Source organism: Danio rerio, chromosome 17 (assembly GCF_049306965.1).
Source record: "Danio rerio strain Tuebingen ecotype United States chromosome 17, GRCz12tu, whole genome shotgun sequence".
NCBI classification, from domain to species: domain Eukaryota; kingdom Metazoa; phylum Chordata; class Actinopteri; order Cypriniformes; family Danionidae; genus Danio; species Danio rerio.
This window is the reverse complement of record NC_133192.1, coordinates 4,827,575-4,849,511: the sequence shown is the minus strand read 5'-3', so window position 1 is coordinate 4,849,511 and position 21,937 is coordinate 4,827,575. Positions and strand designations below refer to the sequence as shown.

Below are 21,937 nucleotides of genomic sequence, written 5' to 3'. Positions count from 1 at the left end.
TTTTATATTATTTGAATCTTATTTAATACTTTTGTTTTGTCATTTAATTTGCTTTTATAGTTGTTGTTTTTATTGGTTAGTGTTAATTCTTATATGTTTTTGTTTTACTTTTTATTAGTATTTGTTTGTTTTTTCAATGTTTCTGTATATTTCGTATTAATCAATTCATCGTGTAAATATTTTTCTTTATTTTCAATTACATTTTAATTAGTTTTAGTATTTTTTTCAATAAAAAAATTTAGTTTTTAGTATTATATTCAACATTTTCTGTGATCATTTGACTGAGTATTTTTATGATTTATTTGCTTTATTTGGGCTCTTCACGGTTTCTGTTTTAATGTTACTTTGATTATTATTTGTGATTTAATTGTTTATCTGTTGCTTTTGTAATTTAAAACTACAAAATAGCTATAATGTATACAATATAGGCAGCATGGGTGCTCAGTGGTTAGCACTGTCTTCTCACAGCAAGAAAGTCGCTGGTTCGAGCCCCGGCTGGACCAGTTTTCATTTCTCTATGGAGTTTGCATGTTCTCCCCGTGTTGGCATGGGTTTTCTCCGGGTGGTTCAGTTTCCCTCACAGTCCAAACTGCTATAGGTGAATTAAATGAACTAAATTGGTCGTAGTGTATGTGTGTGAATGTAAGAGTGTGTTTGGGTATTTCCTAGTACTGGGTTGCAGCTGGAAGGGCATCCGCTGATTAAAACATATGCTGGAATAGTTGGCAGTTCATTCCGCTGAGGCGACCTCTGAAATAGAGACTAAGCCAAAGGAAAAAGAATGAATCGATGTATACTATACAAATATGCACTATAGGTATTGTGGCGAAGACAACAGGAAACAGCAAATGCAGAGTTCGAAAAGGCAAGCTAATGTCGGGGCAGGTGGTTAACAGTCGGAAATCAGAGGGCAGGCTAATGTTGGGGTAGGCGGCTAACAGTCAGAAGTTGAGATCAGGCAGGGGTAGACACGGTAGGGCTGCTTGATTATGGGGAAAAATCCTAATCACGATTATTTTGGTCATAATTGTAGTCACGATTATTCAAAACGATATACAGTTGAAGTCAAAATTATTCGCCCTTCTGTAAATTTTTTTTATATATAAATATTTCCCAAATAATGTTTAACAGAGGATTTTTTACATTATTTCTAATAATATTTTTTTCTGGAGAAAGGCTTATTTGTTTTATTTTAATATTGAAATATTTAAAGATCTAAATATTTTGAAATCTATTTTAATAGCTCAATTTTATTAGCCCCTTTAAGTAAAATATGTTTGACTGTCTGCAGAAGAAACTACTGTTCTACAATGACTTGCCTAATTACACTAGTTAGAGGGCACCTAGGTTACCCCTTTTTTCAGATTTAATATAAGTCTTTTGCGTCTCTAGAATGTGTCTGAAAAGTTTCAGCTCAAAACACCCATCAGATTTTTCATTATACTTTTTACAAGATCCTGTTTTATACATATTTCCACCAGGGGGTGGTTTTGTCGTACTGCGCCTTTAAGACGATTCTTTCTCGCCTACTGTTTCTACATGCCTTCCCGCGTGCTTTAATCTCTTCCCTCGGCTGCGTCAGACAACAGACAGACTTAAAGGAAGAAGGTCTCACGTAGAGTTTGTAAGAAATACTACAGTAAGAACTTTATTAATCAGTATTTGTATCAGTATACTTAGCTTTGCACTGTTTTTGCACTCAAATGTGACAGGATACAGGCTAATCTACACTGCTGTGTGGATATCTGTTATGCTAATGTACAAAATAAACCTGATTTAACGTCTACAAACCGGGATTGAAGCATCTTCCTTTATAATTGTTTATAACTGTTTATTTCCTTTATAACTGACACGCGGCTGTGCTGATGAAGTGAAGCTGAAGTAAATCGCTGTAATTAATTACACACATGCACTGTTTTAAAACACTTTAAACATGTGAAACTCACTCTTAATCACATTTGATGATGATTGCTGATCCTAGCGAACAGAACAGACCTTTTATTCCCGGTTGCTTTGCGTATGTCTAGTCTTGTTGACATATCATATACACGTGACTACCGGGACATGTTGATGTGCAGCTGTCAATCAATTCGGTGGGTGGGGGGACCGCACTCCTACGTAAAGTTGCGGTCGATCTGAAAACCGCTCCAATTGGTCCACCGTTTTTATGTTGTTAAATTGAAAAAAAAAAGGACTGGGTGTGTTTAGATCACCCCAATATGATGGTCTATACACTATATGTACACATATGTTTGTCCAAATAGCTTGAAAAGTAGTTTTTTCTCCATAGGTGCCTTTTAAGCCTTTGAATGTTACTTTAAGCTGAATACTAGAATCTTGAAAAATATCTAGTAAAATATTATTTACTGTCATCACAGCAAAGTTAAAGGGTCATGAAACCCCCTCGTTTCAGCAGGGTGTTTTCACATCTCTACTTTGGAAAAAGTCAGAAAAGTGGGCGTGTCCAGCTCTGTTTAGGGGGGAGTGTCGGAGGAAGAAACGAGGCTTGGTGTGGGAGTGTCTATTTGGGCACGCTGAATTTTAGAGTCAAAACACAAAACCACAACGGACAATGTGACTGTGTTTACATGGACATCTGTAGTCGAATTATTTGCCAAATTATTAAATGGTGGACTTTAACTGCAGTTTGGCTCTTTCATTCAGGGAATTCATTCATGTCCCTCCCGACAAACGTGATATTTGATTCGAGGAACTGCTTTAAGCGTGTATTTTTCATGCAATGTTTGATACCGCACGTCGAATGAGAGAAAAAAAAACTCAACATTTCCCGGAAACTTAGATGCACACGGCAGGTAGCGTCAGAAAGCCGCGTGTGTTATTCCGGTCACAAAATCCAACACGAGGTTATAGTTGGGTTGTAACTGTTAGTGCTAACTTGTTTACACTTGGTGCAATAGTTTGTTTGATACGATACTGAATAAAATACGAACTGAATAAACAAAGAGCACTGGTCGCTCACTTACCAAATCTGTAGAGACAGGACAATCAACAGCAACTAGAGCCGCGTCTTTATTTAGAGGAGACTACAAGCAAATCTGGATCTCAGCGTTTGCAGATAAGAACAGCTCTCAGGTAAACAATAATCCTCCTTAGACACGTAAGTTATTGTTGTCGCGCATCGCGTATACTGTTAATCCACACGTAATTCCAGCTGCGCTCTCACAGAGAGAAAATGAAAACAAAACTCAACTGCAGCAAACTATAAAAGCAACACTTCACGCTTGTTTTGCCAACACAACGTGGCGTCTCTGTCGTCTAAACACTGTGACAGTAATGAATATTAATGAAGTTGCACAATAGAGCGCGCTGATTGGTTTGAACCAAGCCTTACTCATGCATTAATGCATCACACTGTAAGACGTAATAAGACACACTCTGGCACAGACGCCCAGTCTGCACGCTGGAATACACGCTATTATGTCATGACCGTGACGCAGATTCAAAAATTCGTTCAAACCGGAAGTACGAATTTGCTTGAAATAACGCAAAAACAACCAATTTACACTTTTTAGTGAAATATAGGTGTCCTAATAGTGTTTTTAGCAGTGTGGGACACAAATACGACTGTCAACAGCTCAAAAAATGTGTTTTGGTGTTTCGTGACCCTTTAAAGAAAACGATTATTAGAAATTAAGATATTAAATATTTTGTTTAACTGTGCTGTAAGCATCTTCACTATAAGAAAAAAACACTTTAGCTACAAAAGTCCTTCAGTCAAGAGCAGTGAGGGATTTTCTCCTTTTGTTGTTTGATCGTTTATCTCCATTAATGGTTTTTCATAATCGTTAGAAGCCAAAATCGAAATCGAAACTGGATTTTCGATTAATTGCTCAGCCCTAAAACATGGGATAATCGAACCAGGATAAACGCTTATGTTCTGCCCAGTGGGACTTGTTGTACTATTTGGACCTCTAGTGGTCTACTTTAGTATTGCAGTATGAACCAAGAAGTTTCTGAATATGTTGGAGCACACGGAGATCGTTTTGCTGCAATAATCTTTGTGTTCTATACTCTCCATGGCAAGAACTGCTTTTTCAATGTACTGTCCTCCAATTGGTGTCTAAAGTAGACCACTAGAGGTCCTAACAGAAACTTCCTGGTTCATAGTGCAATACTAAAGTAGACCACTAGAGATCCTAATAGTACAACACGTCCCACTGGGCAGAACAGCTTAGAAATGTGCGCAGAGCAACACAAGACTTCGCATGGACTGATGGGTGAGGAGAGTATATATAGTGTGTGTGATGGGCATCAGCTGTTGCTGAAATCAGTTCCTTGTAAGAAGGCTGATGGGCAATGTAGTTTGTTTATGTATCAGTATCAGGAGAGAGCGGTGCGAGTGTCTCACTTATAACAGGTATAGTGTAATTTTTAGTTTTAGTTGTTTTATTACTTAAGGAAACAAAAATAGAAACAACATTTGTGTATGTAAAAACCTGCGGTATATTCCATTTCATTCAACATTTATGCATATTTGTTTGCGTATTTTTACATTATTTTACAGCTTCAGTTATCAATAATAACCCAGCCTTTTATCCTCTTTGGTCACTCTATACTACTGTCAAAACTATTATCAAAAAAATCTTGCCAAACATCTTTATTTTTCTACAAAAGAAATGAAGTGGTGTGTGAGTAAAGTGTTACTTTTCTCGTTTAAAGCTTTTATCATTTCTGTATTTGAGATGTGTTTTTGAGATTGGCCCGGTTTGCTTTATTAACACTCGTCTGACAGCTTTATTCTTCTTCTTCAAAGAGTGTCACTGAAACAGACTCACGGTTTTCATCATGTGTTGAGGAGCGTCTTCACTTTGGGCCTCTGATCACTATAATGGACTGAAGATGCTTTTATTTTCCTGCCAGATTCACCCATTACTGTCCTTTTCTCCTGATGATAGAAATCTCAGTGTCATCCTCAAACTGAGCACGCAAAGTTCACAGACTTCACATGTCAGAAGTGGAACTTGATAGCGATGCTTAACGGGAGAGTTCACCTTAAAATGACAATTCTGTAATCGTTTACACTCCCTTTGCTTGTTTCAGTTTTTTCTTTCTTCTTCTGATTTTAAATATATTGTATATTAAATATTAGTAGCTGTAAAATCACGGTAAAACAACAAAATACTAAAAATACCCCGAAAAGTAAATTAAAATAGAAAACAAAAAGAAAAAAAAGAAAACTGCAATCCAATTAAAACCAATTAAACTGAAACCAATTAAATGTAAATTAAAGTAAAGAAAATATATTATTATAAATTAAAAATCTAAATATTATTGCAAACTATACTAAAACATCTCATAAATAATAACTAGTGTTTATTTAATAATTACTAAAATCTAATGAATAAGTACTAGTACCTATTCAAAATATACTAGTATCTAATAAATAAGTACTAGCATCTATTAAATAGGTACTATCTAATGAATGAGTACTAGTACTGTATCTATTAAAAAACTTGGGCTCTATTTTACTGATCTAAGCATAAAGTCTAAAGCGCATGGCACAAACGCATTAAGTCCATGTCTGAATCCACTTTTGCTGTTTGGTCTTTTGCATGGTCTAACAGGGTTGAGCTTATTCTCTTAATGAGTTCTGGGTGTGTTTTGAGCATAGTGTGCATTAAACCAATCAGAGTCTCATCTCCCATTCCCTTTAAGAGTTGCATTGTGGCATGGCGCATTTGCTATTTACATGGTGGACTTTGTAAGTGGAAAAACTGAACGCTTCACTAACAAGAAAACTGTTAAACAGAGCATCTGCAGCACGAGGATAAAGAACGAGCCTCCTCCATTCGGCCTTTACTTTTTTTCTTTACTTTTACTCTTTACTCCTTTACTTTGGTGGAGTAAGGAAACGGTGGAAACTCACTCCACTAAAGACATCCATTAGCTGACATATTTTATTTAGTTTAAGCGCAAAGATTTGATCAGAACTATTTCTAATTGAAGTTGTAATTACCAGTAAATAAATAAACGAACAATAATAATTAAGCTTTATGAGTTATATTTAGACACACGTCCTGTTCTTATGCCCCATATGGTGATGCAGACATCTCCAAAATCCCACAGGTGGACTAATCTAAGCTTGTTTTGATTAAAACAAATATAAATATGCATATAATAAATATTACTGCTAATATTATTAATATTATACTAATGCAGATTGTCATGAATAAATTGAAAAAGCCCCCGAGATGAAGAAGGCATGGAGGCAATGTTTTTTATATTGATGTAGAAATTTTAATCCTTTAATTGTTTTCATCTGTAAAGATATTTGTGTATTGCTGCATATCCTGTGTGTATTAAGCAATGTGTAAGCGTTTGGAACTGCATAGGTGTATAACTAATGTGCTCTGCGCTGGACTTTAAAGCAGCTTTAAGTTGGTCAATGCCGTCGTCAAGTTCAGTTACTTAAAATAGTAACGTGCCAACAATGCGTCTTAACACACCTCCTTTACAGACCAGCACACACACATGCCACAAAGTGGCGCAAATGGATTTGCTATTTAAACAACATGGTGCAATACAGGAAAATTAGGGTTGTGCTGGTCTATAAACAGCACCAAACACGTCTTGCACCTTATTGCGCCGGGTGTATGATAGGTCCCCTAGTGTCTAATGAATAAGTACTAGTATATATTAAAAAAGCCCTAGTATCTAATGAATAAGCACGAATACTTAATGGAAAAGGTACTAGTATCTAAAAATAAGTACTAGTAACATGAAAATAGATGCTAGTATGGGTTATAATGAATTTAAATGTCAAAATGGCTTGCCATAGATACAGTGCGTTGCGTTATTGAGTACACCCCATTTAGAAAATAAATATTTTTCTCCATTTCTCAGTAAATAGAGGCAATGTATTTTGGTACATTTAAACGAACCAGATTTATTAACCAGATATATTTATTAAAATTGTATGTTAGTCACCAAACATATTTAGAAGTTAAAACATAAAATTATTAAATTCAAGCAAAATATTGTGAAAAAAAATTAATTACAACCTACAAAATTTCAACTAAATTTTTCCTTTTTTTTTTTTTTTTTTTTGCTGCTTTTGAAACATTGTATTAAATATTTTTCTATAATATATAAATTTAGGTGGGTAGCACAATTGCCTCACAGCAAGAAAAGTTGCTGATTCGAACCCCGGCTGAGTCAGTTGGCATTTCTGTGTGGAGTTTGCATGTTCTTCCCATATTGGCGTGGGTTTCCTCCAGGTGCTCTGGTTCCCCCCAGAGTCCAATCAACACATGTGCTACAGGGGAATCGAAGATACTAAATTTCCCGTAGAGTAGGGATGTAACAATATTGTAAATACCGTCATTCCGCAATAGTAATTTTTTTTCAATATTACCGTAGGCGCATGACTCAATAAAACTATATTTCTGAGAAAAGTTTGCTTAGGCGAATGAAGCGGACTAGGCGTGGCCATCAGACTAGTTGTCTAGACTGACTAGTTGTCAGACTAGTTGTCTGTTGTCACTACAGATCCAGTAATGTGGAAATGGAGTGTGCTGCTAGTAGCGATGAAGAAAAAGAGCTGGAAATGATCGAACCTAAAGCGGGTTTTAAATCGGATGTGTGGAAGCATTTTGGTTTCTTTCTAAAAAGATACGAAAAAGGAGAAAAGGTGACAGACAAAGAAAAAAACAGTATGCAGGCACTGCCAGACTGTGGTGAAATATAAGTCGGGGAATACGACTAAAAACAGTCATGGGGACTGCAGAACACAGCAGTTAGATTGATGCAGACATTGACTTGTACCGCAGAGAGACCTCTATCTCACTCATTGTCTTCTCAAGTGGTGGAAAGACAATGCACAACATTACCCACTGCTGTCAACCTTGGCTAAATCATATCTCTCTGTCCCAGAAACCTCAGTCCCAAATGAGAGGGTTTTTTTCTGTTGCAGGGGACATGCCCAGAGATCCCAGCTTTTACCAGATTATAGTTATATGATCATTTTCCTTAAAAACCCATCTCTATCTGAGTGAGTGAGTGATTAAATGTTGAATGTGATTTTCAACAAACTAAATTGAAACTTAATTTTTTTTATATGGTTTAATAGTTTTTTCGTTATTAAAATTGAAAAATTGAAGTTCCTGTTTCGAAACTTACAGATAGATGGCTAATTTGTATGTCATTGATATGTTCAGTGCTAAGGTAAATAAACACTATTGGTGCTTTTTTCGACTCTTTTCATTATTTTGTTTTTCCTGTAAATTATTCAATAAATACCGTACCGTGCCATTCACAACGAGGTATTATCGTACTGTGAAATTCTGATACTGTTACATCTCTACCATAGAGTATATGTGTGACTGAAAGAGTGTATGGGTGTTTTCCAGTGTTGGGTTGCAGCAGGATGGGCATTTTCTGCAGAAAAGAAAATGAATGCAGATAGATTTGTGAGGGGTGTACTTATATGCTGAGCACTGTATACTGTGTTTATTACAGTTATAGACTGTCTGCTGTTGTTTTCCAGGCTGAGGAGGAGAATGTGGCAGATGAACTGGCTGTGATTCAGTCGTACACATATGTCGCGGCCACCACCAACATCCACCCGTATCTGTCCAACATCATCAACTACGCCCAGGCTGTAAAGTTTACCGGCTTTGATGAGGCTGAGGGCAAGTATAAGTGCTCTAATATCAACTCATCGGTTATTTTATTAGTCAGAATCCTCGTGTTTCTTTTTGTGTTGTACTGTAATATGTTTACATTTCTTCTGTATAAACTCAGAAAAAAATATCCACCACAACATGTCTTCCTTCAATGAGTCTGTCGGTTTGGGATATTTGAGGACAAACGCCATCGAGTTTGTGAAGTATCCTTTTTTTTGGCATGCTAATCTCACACAAATACAGTACATTGCTGTTCATTTTAAGGGGCTGATTTAAAGCTGCACATTGTCATTTTTATTTCAAATCAACAGGATTGCAATGTACATTTTGTTTTAAATTTAGATGTGGTTTAACTCAGTGGTGTCCAAACTCGGTCCTGGAGGGCCGGTGTCCAGCATATTTTAGTTCCAACCCCAATTAAACACACCTGAACCAGCTAATCAAGCTCTTACTAGGTAGAATAGAAAGGTAGGCTGCGTCCGAAACCGCATACTTCCATACTATATAGTGCGCCAAAATCAGTATGCGAGCCGAGTAATATGTCCGAATTGATAGAATTCGAAAATCAGTATGCGAGAAATACCCGGATGACCTCTGGAGTGCGCATCCCATGCATGCTGCACTATCCCATGATGCCTCGTAGGGAATTCATGAATAGAAGTAAAGAGTCACGTGACCATGACAAAATGACGGATGTAGTACGTCCGAATTCCATTCATACTTTTCACATTCATACTGTATAGAACATACTTTTCTAACGGCCGAGTAGTACGTTTACATTCAAATGCAGTACCTACCTACTGAGTAGTTGGCGGTTTCGGACGCAGCCATAGAGGCATCCAAGGGAGGTGTGTTAATGAATGTTCGAGCTAAACTATGTAGGATAATGGCCCTCCAGGACTAAGTTTGGACACCCCTGGTTTAAATATATAACTCATATCAGTTTTTTGCAGCTTCTTTAGATGTAAAACTTTTGTTTTTATTTGTATTTTTACTTTAAGAAACTCCTTAATACTCTTCTTTTTTAGTAAAGCATTAAATTTATGATTTACCACTTTAAATCATAATGCACTGTAAACCTTTTTTTGGCTTATGTATTGTTTTTACTGATTATTGTGGTGCAATTTTATTTTTTTAATGCAAGTTTATTTAGATTTCTATTGGTTTTAATATTTTCTTTGTATAGATTCTCGCACTTTGACTTTAAGAAAATGCCATTATAAATGCAATGTATTACTGGTAACATTTTACAAAAAAGGTTGCATTAGTCAATGTTAGTTAAGGGATTAACTATCAAGAACAAACAATGAGCAATAATTTTTTTTACAGTATTTGTTCATGTTGGTTAATGGAAATACATTTATGTTCACTTACAGTTCCATGTTCACTTACAGTGCATTAATTAATGTTAACAATCATGAATTATTTTTGTTAATAATGCATTAGTAAATGCTAAATGATGATTATAAATGCTTTACAGGTGTTGTTCATAAAGTCAGTGTTAGTAAATACATTAACTTATGAAAACCTATTGTAAAGCGTGATCATATTATTATTATTATTATTATTACTATTACTATTACTATTTATTAATAAATAAATACATAATTTATTTATTTAATTTGTTTGTTTGTTTGTTTGTTTATTTATTCATTTATTAATTAATTAATTAATTTATTTATTTATTTATTTATTTATTTATTTATTTATTTATTTATTTATTTATTTTATTTTTTTTGCTGCATTGATGGTTTTGCAGTTGAAGCTGTAGTTCACGTCTCTGTTTCCAGGGGGCGCATGAGGTCAAAGAATTAGATATTTTGCATGGTTTTCACTTACTTTTGTTTTTCCAGGCACAGTTTTAATACCTTTTTTATTGGTGATTTATTTGTTGTTGTTGTTGTTGTTGTTGTTGTATTTGTTGTTGTTGCAATAATTATTGTATTAATTGACAAATCAATTGCAAAATTATTGACCTGATGTGTGGAAGCTATATTAATTCTATCATTTGATTTAGGAGTAAATAATAAAAATGCACTGTGGAATCATTTATTAAAAAAAAAATCTCAATATTACCTTTATTTTCTTTTTAGGGATCTATTCATTTATTTATTTATTTTTTTATTTTTTTATTTATATATTTATTTATTTATTTATTTATTATTTTTATTCCTAATAATAATAATAATAATAATAATAATAATAGTAATAACAATAATAATTAGAATTACAATAATTTTATTAAACAATTTTTATATTATTTTATTATATTTAAATGGCTTATTTATTAGTACATTTGTGGAAATTATAACTTTAATTCAGAGTCACACTTTTGTACATTTATTCTTATCCATTGCTAAATGTGTGCTGTGTGTGAGCGTGTGTGTGTTTGCGCGTGACTGTTGTGCGTGTGTGTGTGTGAGAAGAGTGTAATGCTACTAATAAGAGTAAAGCCAGTGAAACAGCAGAGAAGTGCAGCTTGACTGCAGGGTCGAGCAGTTTATAATGAGAGATCCGTCAAACCTCTGTTCTCATCCAAAAGAGGCTTGTTCAAAGAGTGTTTGTAGTGTGTGTGTGTGCCTTCAAGCATGAGGAACTAAAAACACCATGCAGGCAGAAAAGCCCCAGACCTTTTCTTTTTCCTTTCCTTGAATGAGATGCACAGCTACAACAAACGCCAGATGAGCCGCATCTACCCCAAAGGAGGACGAGTGGACTCCAGTAATTACATGCCACAGATCTTCTGGAATGCCGGCTGCCAGATGGTTTCCCTGAACTTCCAGACCCCAGGTAGTATCGACAGCACCTGCACACACACACATGGTACACATGCACTAATACTCTCACACACTAACACACATACACACACTTACACATTTACAAAGCGCTGACCCACACTAACATACACTGACACTAAAGCCTGGTTTATACTTCTGCATCAAGTGACCAGCGTGACCCACGGCGCATGCAATGCGCGTAGCTGTGCATTTATACTTCTGTGCGCTGTCTCTGTTGGTCTGCATTAACACTTCCGAAACGCTAGTGGGCAGTGAGGTGTAAATGTTCCTCTGCTGCTGTTTTGCTTTTCCTGAACACTTCCTGGATCTACAAATGCCTCAAACTCGCTCATTTTGAGGCAGGAACCGGCGGACGTGCAACAACTTTAACTATAAGGTAAACACAAAACAAAACTTTCCATCAGGAGCTCCTTCGCGGGACTCCAAACTTGTAAACAATCGCTCCAGGCTCGCACCATTCACTCTCGGTCCCGTCCAGACTCGTCAGCGCTACCAAGCCGACCAATCACAGAGCTTGTGCTACGCGTCGTTGCAACGTGTAGTTAAATTTTTTGAGAGGTGCACATCAGCGACGGCGACAGCCACGGCGAAGGGCTATGGTCAGCGCCATAGTATACGCGTGCGTTTGACGCAGAAGTATAAATCAGCCTTAACACTCACACACATACTCTAGCTCTAGCCTGACTCCATCTGCATCAGTCACTTCACATTGTTTACGTTTTCACTGATCGGTTTGGACTTGACCTGCTGTTCAATATGCTTACTGAGTATATTTACGAATGACCTTTAGCTTCAAACTTTTTTTTTTCCTGGGGGGAAAATAAATTTCTTTCCTAATTTAAATAATTTTTTTTTTTTTTTTAGACAAATAAATGCACTTCAGTCTTTAAGGTATGGTGTCAAGTGAAAGAAGGGAGAAGAAGTGGATTTAAGAGCAGATGTTTTTACTGATAAGGTGTAAATGAAAAACAAGAAATCAAGACAGAACAGGAAACAGCAGACATGAACTACTCTTAGGAAGAGCATAAAGTCACTGACAAACTAGAACAGAACTTAGAAAGGACTGGGATTGACTCTGTAGTAGAGTCAGGGACTGGTATTGACTCTGTAGCAGGGTCAGGGACTGGAATTGGTTCTGGAGCAGAGTCAGGGACTGGGATTGGTTCTGGAGCAGAGTCAGCCAGACACTGTGATTGATTCTGGAGCAGAGTCAGGGACTAGGATTGACTCTGTAGCAGTGTCAGGGACTGGAATTGAATCTGTAGTAGAGTCATAGACTGGAATTTGTTTCTGGAGCAGAGTCAGGGACTAGGATTGACTTTGTTGTATTGCCAGGAATTTTGATCGGTTCTGGAGCAGTGTCTGGGACAGGGAATGGGTCTGCAGTGTAGCCAGGGATTGACTTTGGAGCAGAGTCAGAGACTGTGATTGGCTCTGTAGTGTAGCAAGAGACTTGGATTGGCTCTGCTGCAGTGTCAGGGACATGGATTGGCTCAGAAGCAGAGTCGGGACTGGGATTAGCTCTGGAGCAGAGTCGGGGACTTGGATTTGTCTCTGGAGCAGAGTCAGGGACTGGGATTAGGTCTGGAGCAGAGTCTGGGACTTGGATTGGCTCTGGATAAAGTCAGGGACTGGGATTAGCTTTGGCAAAGAGTCAGGGGCTGGGATTGGCTCTGGAGCAGAGTCAGGGATTGACTCTGTAGTGTTGCCAGGAATTAGGATTGTCTCTGGAGCAGATTCTGGGACTGGGATTGGCTCTTCTCCAGAGTAAGAGATTGGGATTGGCTCCGGAGCAGAGTTAGGGACTGGGGTTGACTCTTTAGCAGAGTCAGGGATTGGGACTGGCTCATGAGGGTCAGAGACCGGGCTTGGCTCTTGAGCAGAATCAGGGACTAAGATTGGCTCTGTAGTGTAGTCAGAGATTGGGATTGGCTCTGGAGCAAAGTCTGGGACTAGGGTTGTCTTTGCTTCAGAGTAAGGCATTAAAATTGTCTCTGAAGGAGATTCCGGGACTGGGATTGATTCTATAGCAGAGTCAGGGATTGGGACTGGCTCATGAGAAGGGTCAGAGACTGGGTATAGAGACTATAGTCAGAGAGACTATAGAGACTATAGTCAGTTATTGGGATTGGCTCTGGAGCAGAGTCTGGGACTAGGATTGTCTCTGCTTTAAAGTAAGGCATTAAAATAGTCTCTGAAGGAGATTCTGGCACTGGGATTGGCTCTGGAGCAGAGTCAGAGACTGGGAGTGGCTCTGGAGCTGAGTCTGGAATTAGGATTGGCTCTGGAGCAGAGTCAGAGACTGAGATTGGCTTAGGAGCTGAGTCTGGAACTGGGATCAGCTCTGGAGCAGAGTAGTGTAGAGCAAAGTCTGGAAATGAAATTCTCTCTGGAGATGAGCCAGGGACTGGGATTGACTCTGAAGCAGAGTCAGGGACTGGGAATGGCTCTGTAGTGTAACCAGTGATTATGATGGCTCTGGAGCAGAGACAGAGACTGGGAGTGGCTCTGGAGCTGAGTCTGGAATTGGGATCAGCTCTGGAGCAGAGTAGTGTAGAGCAGAGTCTGGAGATAAAATTCGCTCTGGAAATGAGTCAGGGACTAGGATTGGCTCTGGAGCAGAGTCGATGACTGGGGATGGCTCTGTAGTGTAGCCAGGGGTTGGGATTGGCTCTGGAGCAGAGTCTGGGACTTGGATTGTCTCTGCTTCAGAGTAAGGCATTGGGATTGGGACTGAAATTGTCTCAGAAGGAGATTCAAGGACTGGGGTTGGCTTTGGAGCAGAGTCAGGGACTGGGAATGGCTCTGGAGCAGTGTGAGAGACTTGGATTGGCTCTGAAGCATACAGAAACTGGGATTGGCTCTGGAGCTGTGTTTGGAACTGGGATCATATGTAAATATTTAAATAAATAACATGAACTGTAGAGTTACTTTCGGTCTTTTGAATACATTCTTGTTGAGTAAAAGTACTAATTTCTTTAAAAAAATGACATGTTTAAATAGTAGTGATAGTAGTGTATCTTGTAAATCCATTGTTCAGGTGTGAAATAATGTTCATTTGTCCGTTTTAGTTTTGTAGTGTAGTACAGATCAGCTGATGTGTTGCTATGAGTGTGAATCTGCTGTAATGTTGAACAAAAAGGCATCTTTGAAGCAGTGTGTGAATGTGAAGGCAGTCTCGGTTCACCTGCAGCTCATCTTTGCTCTCAGCTTCAGTCTGTGGTTTCCTCTGTTCTGTCTGTTTGAGACAGTTTGATGTGCCACTCATCATGTCAGACAGAGACACCTGAAACAAATCACAAAATACACTCAGAAAACCACATCGCTCTACATTTAATATAGATGATCACTTTACTCATGAAGATAGTTATTAGCCCCATCTAGTGTACTGTAGAACTTATTTTTGATTAGTTTTGTTATTAGTGTTGGTACTAGATTTTTTACTTATTAATAAAGTCAAAATAAATAACAAAGTCAGTTAGGTCAAGTCACTTTTATTTCAGTAGCACATATTGCCAATGTAGATTGTGGCAAAGCTGCTTTACATAGATAAACCATAACATTATTTACCCTTTTGGGACATACTTAGTATGGTCAGGGAGGTAGTTTCTTTTTTATTCATTTTTTATGGGATTCGTTTATTAAATGTTAAAACTATATTTTAGTTAAAATCATTGAAATTCTTCAGCCTAGTGTGCACATTTTATTAAAAATTGTATTGCTTTTTATTTTATTTTATTTTTTTTTATTTTGTTTTAATTGCTTTTTATTTTATTTTTACTGCTTTTATTTCTATTTTTTATTTTGTTTTATTGCTTTTTATTTTATTTTTATTACTTTTATTTCATTTTACTTTTATTGCTTTTTTATTTTTTATTACTTTTATTTTTATTGGTTTTTATTTCATTTTATTTTTATTGATTTTTATTTCATTTTATTTTATTGATTTTTATAGATTTTTATTTTTATAGATTTTTATTTCATTTTATTTTTATTTCATTTTATTTTTATTGATTTTTATTTCATTTTATTTTTATTGATTTTTATTTTATTTTTATTGCTTTTTATTTTATTGGTTTTATTTTATTGCTATTTATTTTGTTATATTATTATTCCTTTTTATGTCATTTTATTTTTATTGCTTTTATTTTTAGCGCTTTTTATTGTTTTATCTTTATTGTTTTCTTTTTGTTTGTTTGTTTGTTTGTTTTTTATTGCTTTTTATTTTGTTTTATATTTATTGCTTTTTGTTTTATTTAGTTTTATTTGCACTGCTTTTATTTTTATTACTTTTCCTTTTATTTTAATACTTTTTATTACATTTTATTTGAATTGCTTTTTTTTCATTTTATTTTTATTAATTTGTATTTTTATCTTTTTTATTTTTATTCCTTTTTATTTCTTTTTTTTTGCTTTTTGTTTTATTTTTATTGCTTTTTATTAAATGTTTTATTGCTTTTTATTTTATTTTCTTGCTTTCATTTATATTGTTTTTATTTAAAAAAAATATTTTTGTTGTTTTGTTATATTTTTATTCCTTTTTATATCATTTTATATATTTTTTGCGCTTTTTATTGTTTTATTTTTATTAATTTATTTTTTTGCTTTTTTATTGCTTTTTATTTTGTTTTATAGTTATTGCTTTTTATTTTATTTTGTTTTATTTATACTGTTTTTTATTGCTTTTCATTTTATTTTAATGCTTTTTATTTCATTTTATTTTAATTGCTTTTTATTTCATGTTATTTTTATTGCTTTTTATTTTTATTTCTTTTATTTTTATAATTTTTTATTTAATTTTAATTTTCATGCTTTTATTTTTATGGTTTTTTATTTAGTTTTATTTTTGCATACATTTATTTTTATTGCTTTTTGTTTTTCATTCAATTTAATTTTATTACTTTTTATCATATTTGAATTTTATTGCTTTTAATTTTATTGTTTTTATTGCTTTTAATTTAATTGGTTTATTATTGTGTTTTTTTTGTTTTTTATTGTTTTTTGTTTTATTGATTTTTATTTAATTTAATTTTAATTGCTTTTATTTTATTTTTATTGCTTTTTATTTTTTATTGCTTTTATTTTCATTGCTCTATTGTTTTTAATTTGATTTATTTTATTGCATTATATTATATTTTATTTTATTGCTTTTTATTTTATAGTTTTTATTACTTTTAATAAAGTACTTATTACTTTTTATTTTATTGTGTTTTATTGCATTTTATTACATCTTTTAGCTTATTTTTTATTTTATTGCTTTTTATTATATTATTTTATTTTTTTACTGTTTTTATTTTAGTTTATTTTATTGCATTTATGTTATTTTATTGCCTTTTACTTTATTACTTTTAATCGTATGATATTTTATTGCATCACATTTTATTTTCTATTTTGTTGCATTTATTTGATTACATTTACATTAAATATTTAATTGTACAATATTTAATTCTTTTTATCTTAAGCAAACTAAGTTATCATGTGCTGACTTTCAAGTATGAAAGTTTTGACTGTAACTATGGAAGTATGAATGAATAATAATTGTTTCAAATCTAGTGTCTCAATGTTTTAGCTAATTATGTTTAGTTTGCCAATGCACTGATTCTCAGTCTGTTGTTTTGTGCAGATCTGGCAATGCAGCTCAACCAGGGGAAGTTTGAATATAATGGCTCTTGTGGGTAAGTATAAATCATCTATTATTTGCAGTATGCTACTAGATACACTGGAAACCAATTTACTAACTTATCCATTTCAATAGCAGTAACAACGCTTGAAGCTTGTCCTAAAAAAAGCAGCTTGAAAATAAAATTAAAAATAAAATAGTGTGTCCTGAAAAACAGACAGTAAAGTAAGCCTGTCCTGGAAAAAAGCAGCATGAAAAAGAAATTAAAAGTAGAGTCTATTTGACAGCAGATCAGATATTCCTATTCATTATTAATCAAATGACACACTTTGTAATAATGAACCATCATCAGATTTAGCTATGAAATGAACCAGTTCATCATTACAGAGAAACACAACAGCTTATATTATTTTTTCCTTCATCCCAAGAGTTTATCAGACCATGACAACTCGCAGAACTTTCTCAAATAAACTTTCTCTAAACATCATTTATATCAAATAAACTAAAACCCACACATTATGCAGTCGTTTTCAGTTTCCATTAATCATCAACGCATGACTGTTCATGTTTAGTTCTCAGAAATTTGTTTAGTGACTCATTTTACTTGCTAAAAGCTTTAAAATTAAGTTAACATTTTTTTATTATTTCTTAGCAAATAAAATATTTTAATTATATCTTTTGTTTGTGTTTTAAGCAATATATACAAGAATGGTAAAATTTTTGTATGTGCATGCATGCGTGCGTGCGTGTGTGTGGGTGTGTGTGTGTGTGTGTGTGTGTGTGTGTTCATTTATTTTTGGAGTAAAATGATATATATTTATTTTTAAAATAGGTGATTAATTACATTTTAAAATTTTTATTATTTTTATAGTATATAATTGGTTTATATATAGGTATTTAATATATATATATATAAATAAATAAATATATATATATATGTGTGTGTGTGTATATATATATATATATATATATGTATATATATATATATATATATAATGATTAACCCCGTTTATTTTATTTCCCAATTTCTGTTTAACGGAGAGGAGATTTTATAAACACATTTCTAATCATATTAGTTTAATAACTCATTTCTAATAACTGATTTATTGTATCTTTGCCATGATGACAGTAAATAATATTTGCCTACATATTTATCAAGACACTTCTATACAGCTTAAAGTGACATTTAAAGGCTTAACTAGGGTAATTAGGTTAGCTAGGCAGGTTAGGGTAATTAGGCAAGTTATTGTGTAATGATGTTTTTTTCTGTAGACTATCGAAAAAAAATTAGCTTAAAGTGGGCTGATAATTTTGTCCCTAAAATGGTGTTTAAAAAAATTGAAAACTGCTTTTATTTTAGCTGAAATAAAATAAGACTTTCTCCACAAGAAAAAAATATTATCAGACATACAGTGAAAATTTCCTTGCTCTGTTAAACATCATTTAGGAAATATTTAAAAAAGAAAAAAAAAAATCAAAGGGGGCGAATAACTCTGACTTTAACTGTAAATTGTGAAAATCTGACGTCGTATATATATTTCATTCATTTTTTTGTTTGTTTATAAATTCACTTTTTATTCACATTTATTAATTAGCTTTCCATCCCCATCCATCTCATTAAAAACCACAATTATTTGTTTACATTTATTAGCTGTATTTTTTATGGCTTATTTATATTGCTTATTAGTCTTATTTTCTTTATATTACAGTTTTTTTTTCAGAAAAATTATTTGTACACTGTAAAACATTTCAAATGAAATGTCACAAAATGTTGTTAACTCAAAATTGACTGAAAGTTACTTCTACTCATTTGAAAAGAGTTTTGAACTCAGTGTTGCAGGTTATGCGTTCATTAAATACCTCATTACTTCAACTTAAATGGAGTAAGTTCACAGTACTCATATCGGTTTGAGTTGCATTAAATTATTGGGTTTTACATTACTCAGTTGGTTTGAGTTTTGTTCTCTTATTTTGTTTTACTGTGCACAAATGGCTTCATTTACTCAAATGGATTAAGTTCACAGTACTCATTAGGATTAGTTTTTGAACTTACGTCATTTGTTGCAATTGGTTTCCTCAAATGGTTTGAGTTACCTTAACTTTTGGGGTTTTACAGTGTATATAACCAGAGTTAGCTTGTTTTGACACATTATTTAAAATATGTTGGTAAGAAACAATTAAATTTGATTTAGTTTTTTTGTTTTTTTGACGGGCTAGCAAAATCCTTAACATTTTGCCCTGTATACGTCTAAAATTTCCTTCATACACAAGAAAATAAGTACTGAACATGCCATGTTTTTTTTCCTGGGAATAACATTTGTAACGGAGCTGTTGACATGGAATTGAACCAGATTTTGGCAAAAACCCAAAACAATACATACATAAAAATAAAACAAAACAAACTAATCGTAAAAATTTGTTCTGTGTAATAACGATGAAATGACACGAGGTGCTCAGCTTTTTAAGGTGCAGCTTTATCTTCTTTTTCTGAAAGCGTTTGAGAGTTTCTGGGCTCTATTTTGACGGTCCATGCCCAGGAAAATCTGCTTTGCGCCATGGTGCATGGTCTAAAAGGGTTGAATTTATTTTCTTAATGAGTGTTTTGAGAATAAACCAATCAGAGTCTCGTCTCCCATTACCTTTAAGAGCCAGCTGCGTCGCGCCATAAGCGAATTCGCTATTTACAGGACGTAAAGTAAGTTAACTTTTGCTTTTGCTCTCGTGGATAGGGAAACCTTACCGCACAGGCATCAATTAGCCTATAAATAATTAATTTCATTTGTTAAGCGCAAAGATTTGTTTTAAAACTATTTCTAAATTCAGTTTTAATTTCCAGCAAACGAATAAATGAACAATAATAACAAAGTGTGGTCAAAATACTGAGTTATTTCCAAATACACCTGCCATGCCCCATATGGTCTAAAACCTGGCAGGTGGACAAATCTAAGCTTGCTTTTAATAAAACAAATATAAATATGGATATAATAAATAATACTGCTAATAATAATAACATTATACAAAAGCAAATTGAATGAACTGAAAAAGCCTCCCGAGATGAAGAAAGTATGACGGCAGTGGTTTTTAAATTCATGTAGGCTAGAAATTAATATGTTTTGTAATATTTTAATCATTTTTATTTATATCCTATATATATCCCTATTATATCCTTTATATGTCCTTAATATATTATATCTTTTTCATATGTAAAGATATTTGCGTATTGCATCTTGTGTGTAGTGTGTGGCACTTTGCGCCAGACAATAGACCGACTTTGTTCTGGTCTAAAGATCAAACTATTTACAGTTTCTCAAAGTAGCAACGCGCCAAAACACGCCTGCTTTCTTAGACCAGAACGCCTATGGGCGCACATTTGAGCGAAATGCATTTAAACAGCGTGGCGCAATGCCTCAAAATGACCCTTGCGCCAAGCTTAAAGTAGTAAAAGACTATTGCGCTCCGCCTTGCGCCACATTGCGCCGGGTGTATGATAGGGCCCTCTGTGTTTTGGATCATTGGCTTGCTGAAATGTCCACCCTGGTCTCATCTTCATCCTCCTGCTAATGTAGGTGTTTGACTGAAGCAGCTGATACTCATTTGCACTGAGGAAGGGCAGGGGGTTGCTGAAGAACTACTGAGAGATTTCAGCTGCTGTCTGGGCTTTCACTGAAGAATTACACCTCCCTCTCCTCATGTGTTCAATACTTTTCCCTGAGTAATTTCATTTCATTATGCATAACTTCACATGTAATCGTATTAGTTTTGGTTTCTTTTTGCATAGATGGATTTCTTTATTTGTTTCCAACAGGGGAAAATTTCAAGTCAACAGCACCTTCAGAATTATGTTTTATGAGAAAAATGGAGACGTGTTCAATACTTATTTTCCCCCACCGTATTATTCATTAAAGTCTTAAATCTGACTTTTAGAGAAACCCTGTAGAGAACTGATATGATGAAGTCAGGTTATAGTAAGTCAGTGGTATTAAGGTTTTTCTCAGGTTTTCTCAGCAACAGTTGTCAGTGTTAATTTGCTGTCATTAAGAGCTGATGTGTGATCAGTGCTGTGAGACACACTGTGACACTGTGAAACTCCAAACATATTCATCAACACATTAATCACAGCTCGACCCATTAGCATTATGTTTAGCGCTGTAAACTGAACGCGGGACAGGGGAGCTTTGAGGAAATGGCTGCTGATATAATGATGATGCTCTGGATTTACAGGTTCCTCCAGTACGACATTTGTCTCTCATTCTGTCTTGTGTGTCTGTCAGTAATTCTGTCTGTCTGTCTGTCTGTCTGTCTGTCTGTCTGTCTGTCTGTCTGTCTGTCTGTCTGTCTGTCTGTCTGTCTGACTGTCTGTCTGTCTGTCTGTTTGTCCATCTGCAATCCTGTATTGTCTGTCATTCTGTCTTGTCTATCTGTTGTTCTGTCTGTCTGTCATTCTGTCTCATTGTCTGTTTGTAATTTTGTTTGTCTCATTCAGTCTGTCTGTCGTTCTGTCATTCTGTCTGTCTGTCTCTGTCTGTATGTTTGTCTGTCTTTCTGTCTTGTCTGTTATTCTGTCTTGTCTATCTATTGTTCTGTCTGTCGTTCTGTCTGTTTTTCTGTCAGTCTGTTTGTCTGTTTTTCTGTCAGTCTGTTTGTCTGTCGTTGGGTCTGTCTGTCTGTCTGTCATGCTGTCTTTCTGTTGTTCTGTCTGTCTGCCATTTTGTCTTTCTGTCTGTCATTCTCTCTGTCTGTCTGTCGTCCTGTCTGTCTGCCATTCTGTCTTTCTGTCTGTCATTCTGTCTGTCTGTTATTTTCTCTGTCTTTTGTTCTGTCGTTCTGTCTGTCTGTCATGCTTTCTGTTTGTCTGTCTTTATGTCAGTCAGTCT

The 21,937-nt window shown here is 34.6% G+C and overlaps 1 protein-coding gene across 6 annotated transcripts in view; it reads left to right on the top strand.

Annotated features, from left to right (window-relative positions):
- The window catches only part of plcb4a (phospholipase C, beta 4a), a 128,898-nt gene that overhangs the window by 58,019 nt on the left and 48,942 nt on the right, over window positions 1-21,937 (top strand). For all 6 annotated transcript variants that reach the window (XR_012393154.1, XR_012393155.1, XR_012393156.1 and 3 more), the window contains 4 exons: window positions 8,507-8,651; window positions 8,764-8,848; window positions 11,311-11,435; window positions 17,067-17,118. Coding sequence is in view for 2 of the 6 variants with exons in the window: in XM_021467271.3 (XP_021322946.2) it covers window positions 8,507-8,651; window positions 8,764-8,848; window positions 11,311-11,435; window positions 17,067-17,118 (407 nt within the window). In the remaining 4 variants the exon portion in view is untranslated. The remainder of the gene's footprint in view (window positions 1-8,506; window positions 8,652-8,763; window positions 8,849-11,310; window positions 11,436-17,066; window positions 17,119-21,937) is intronic.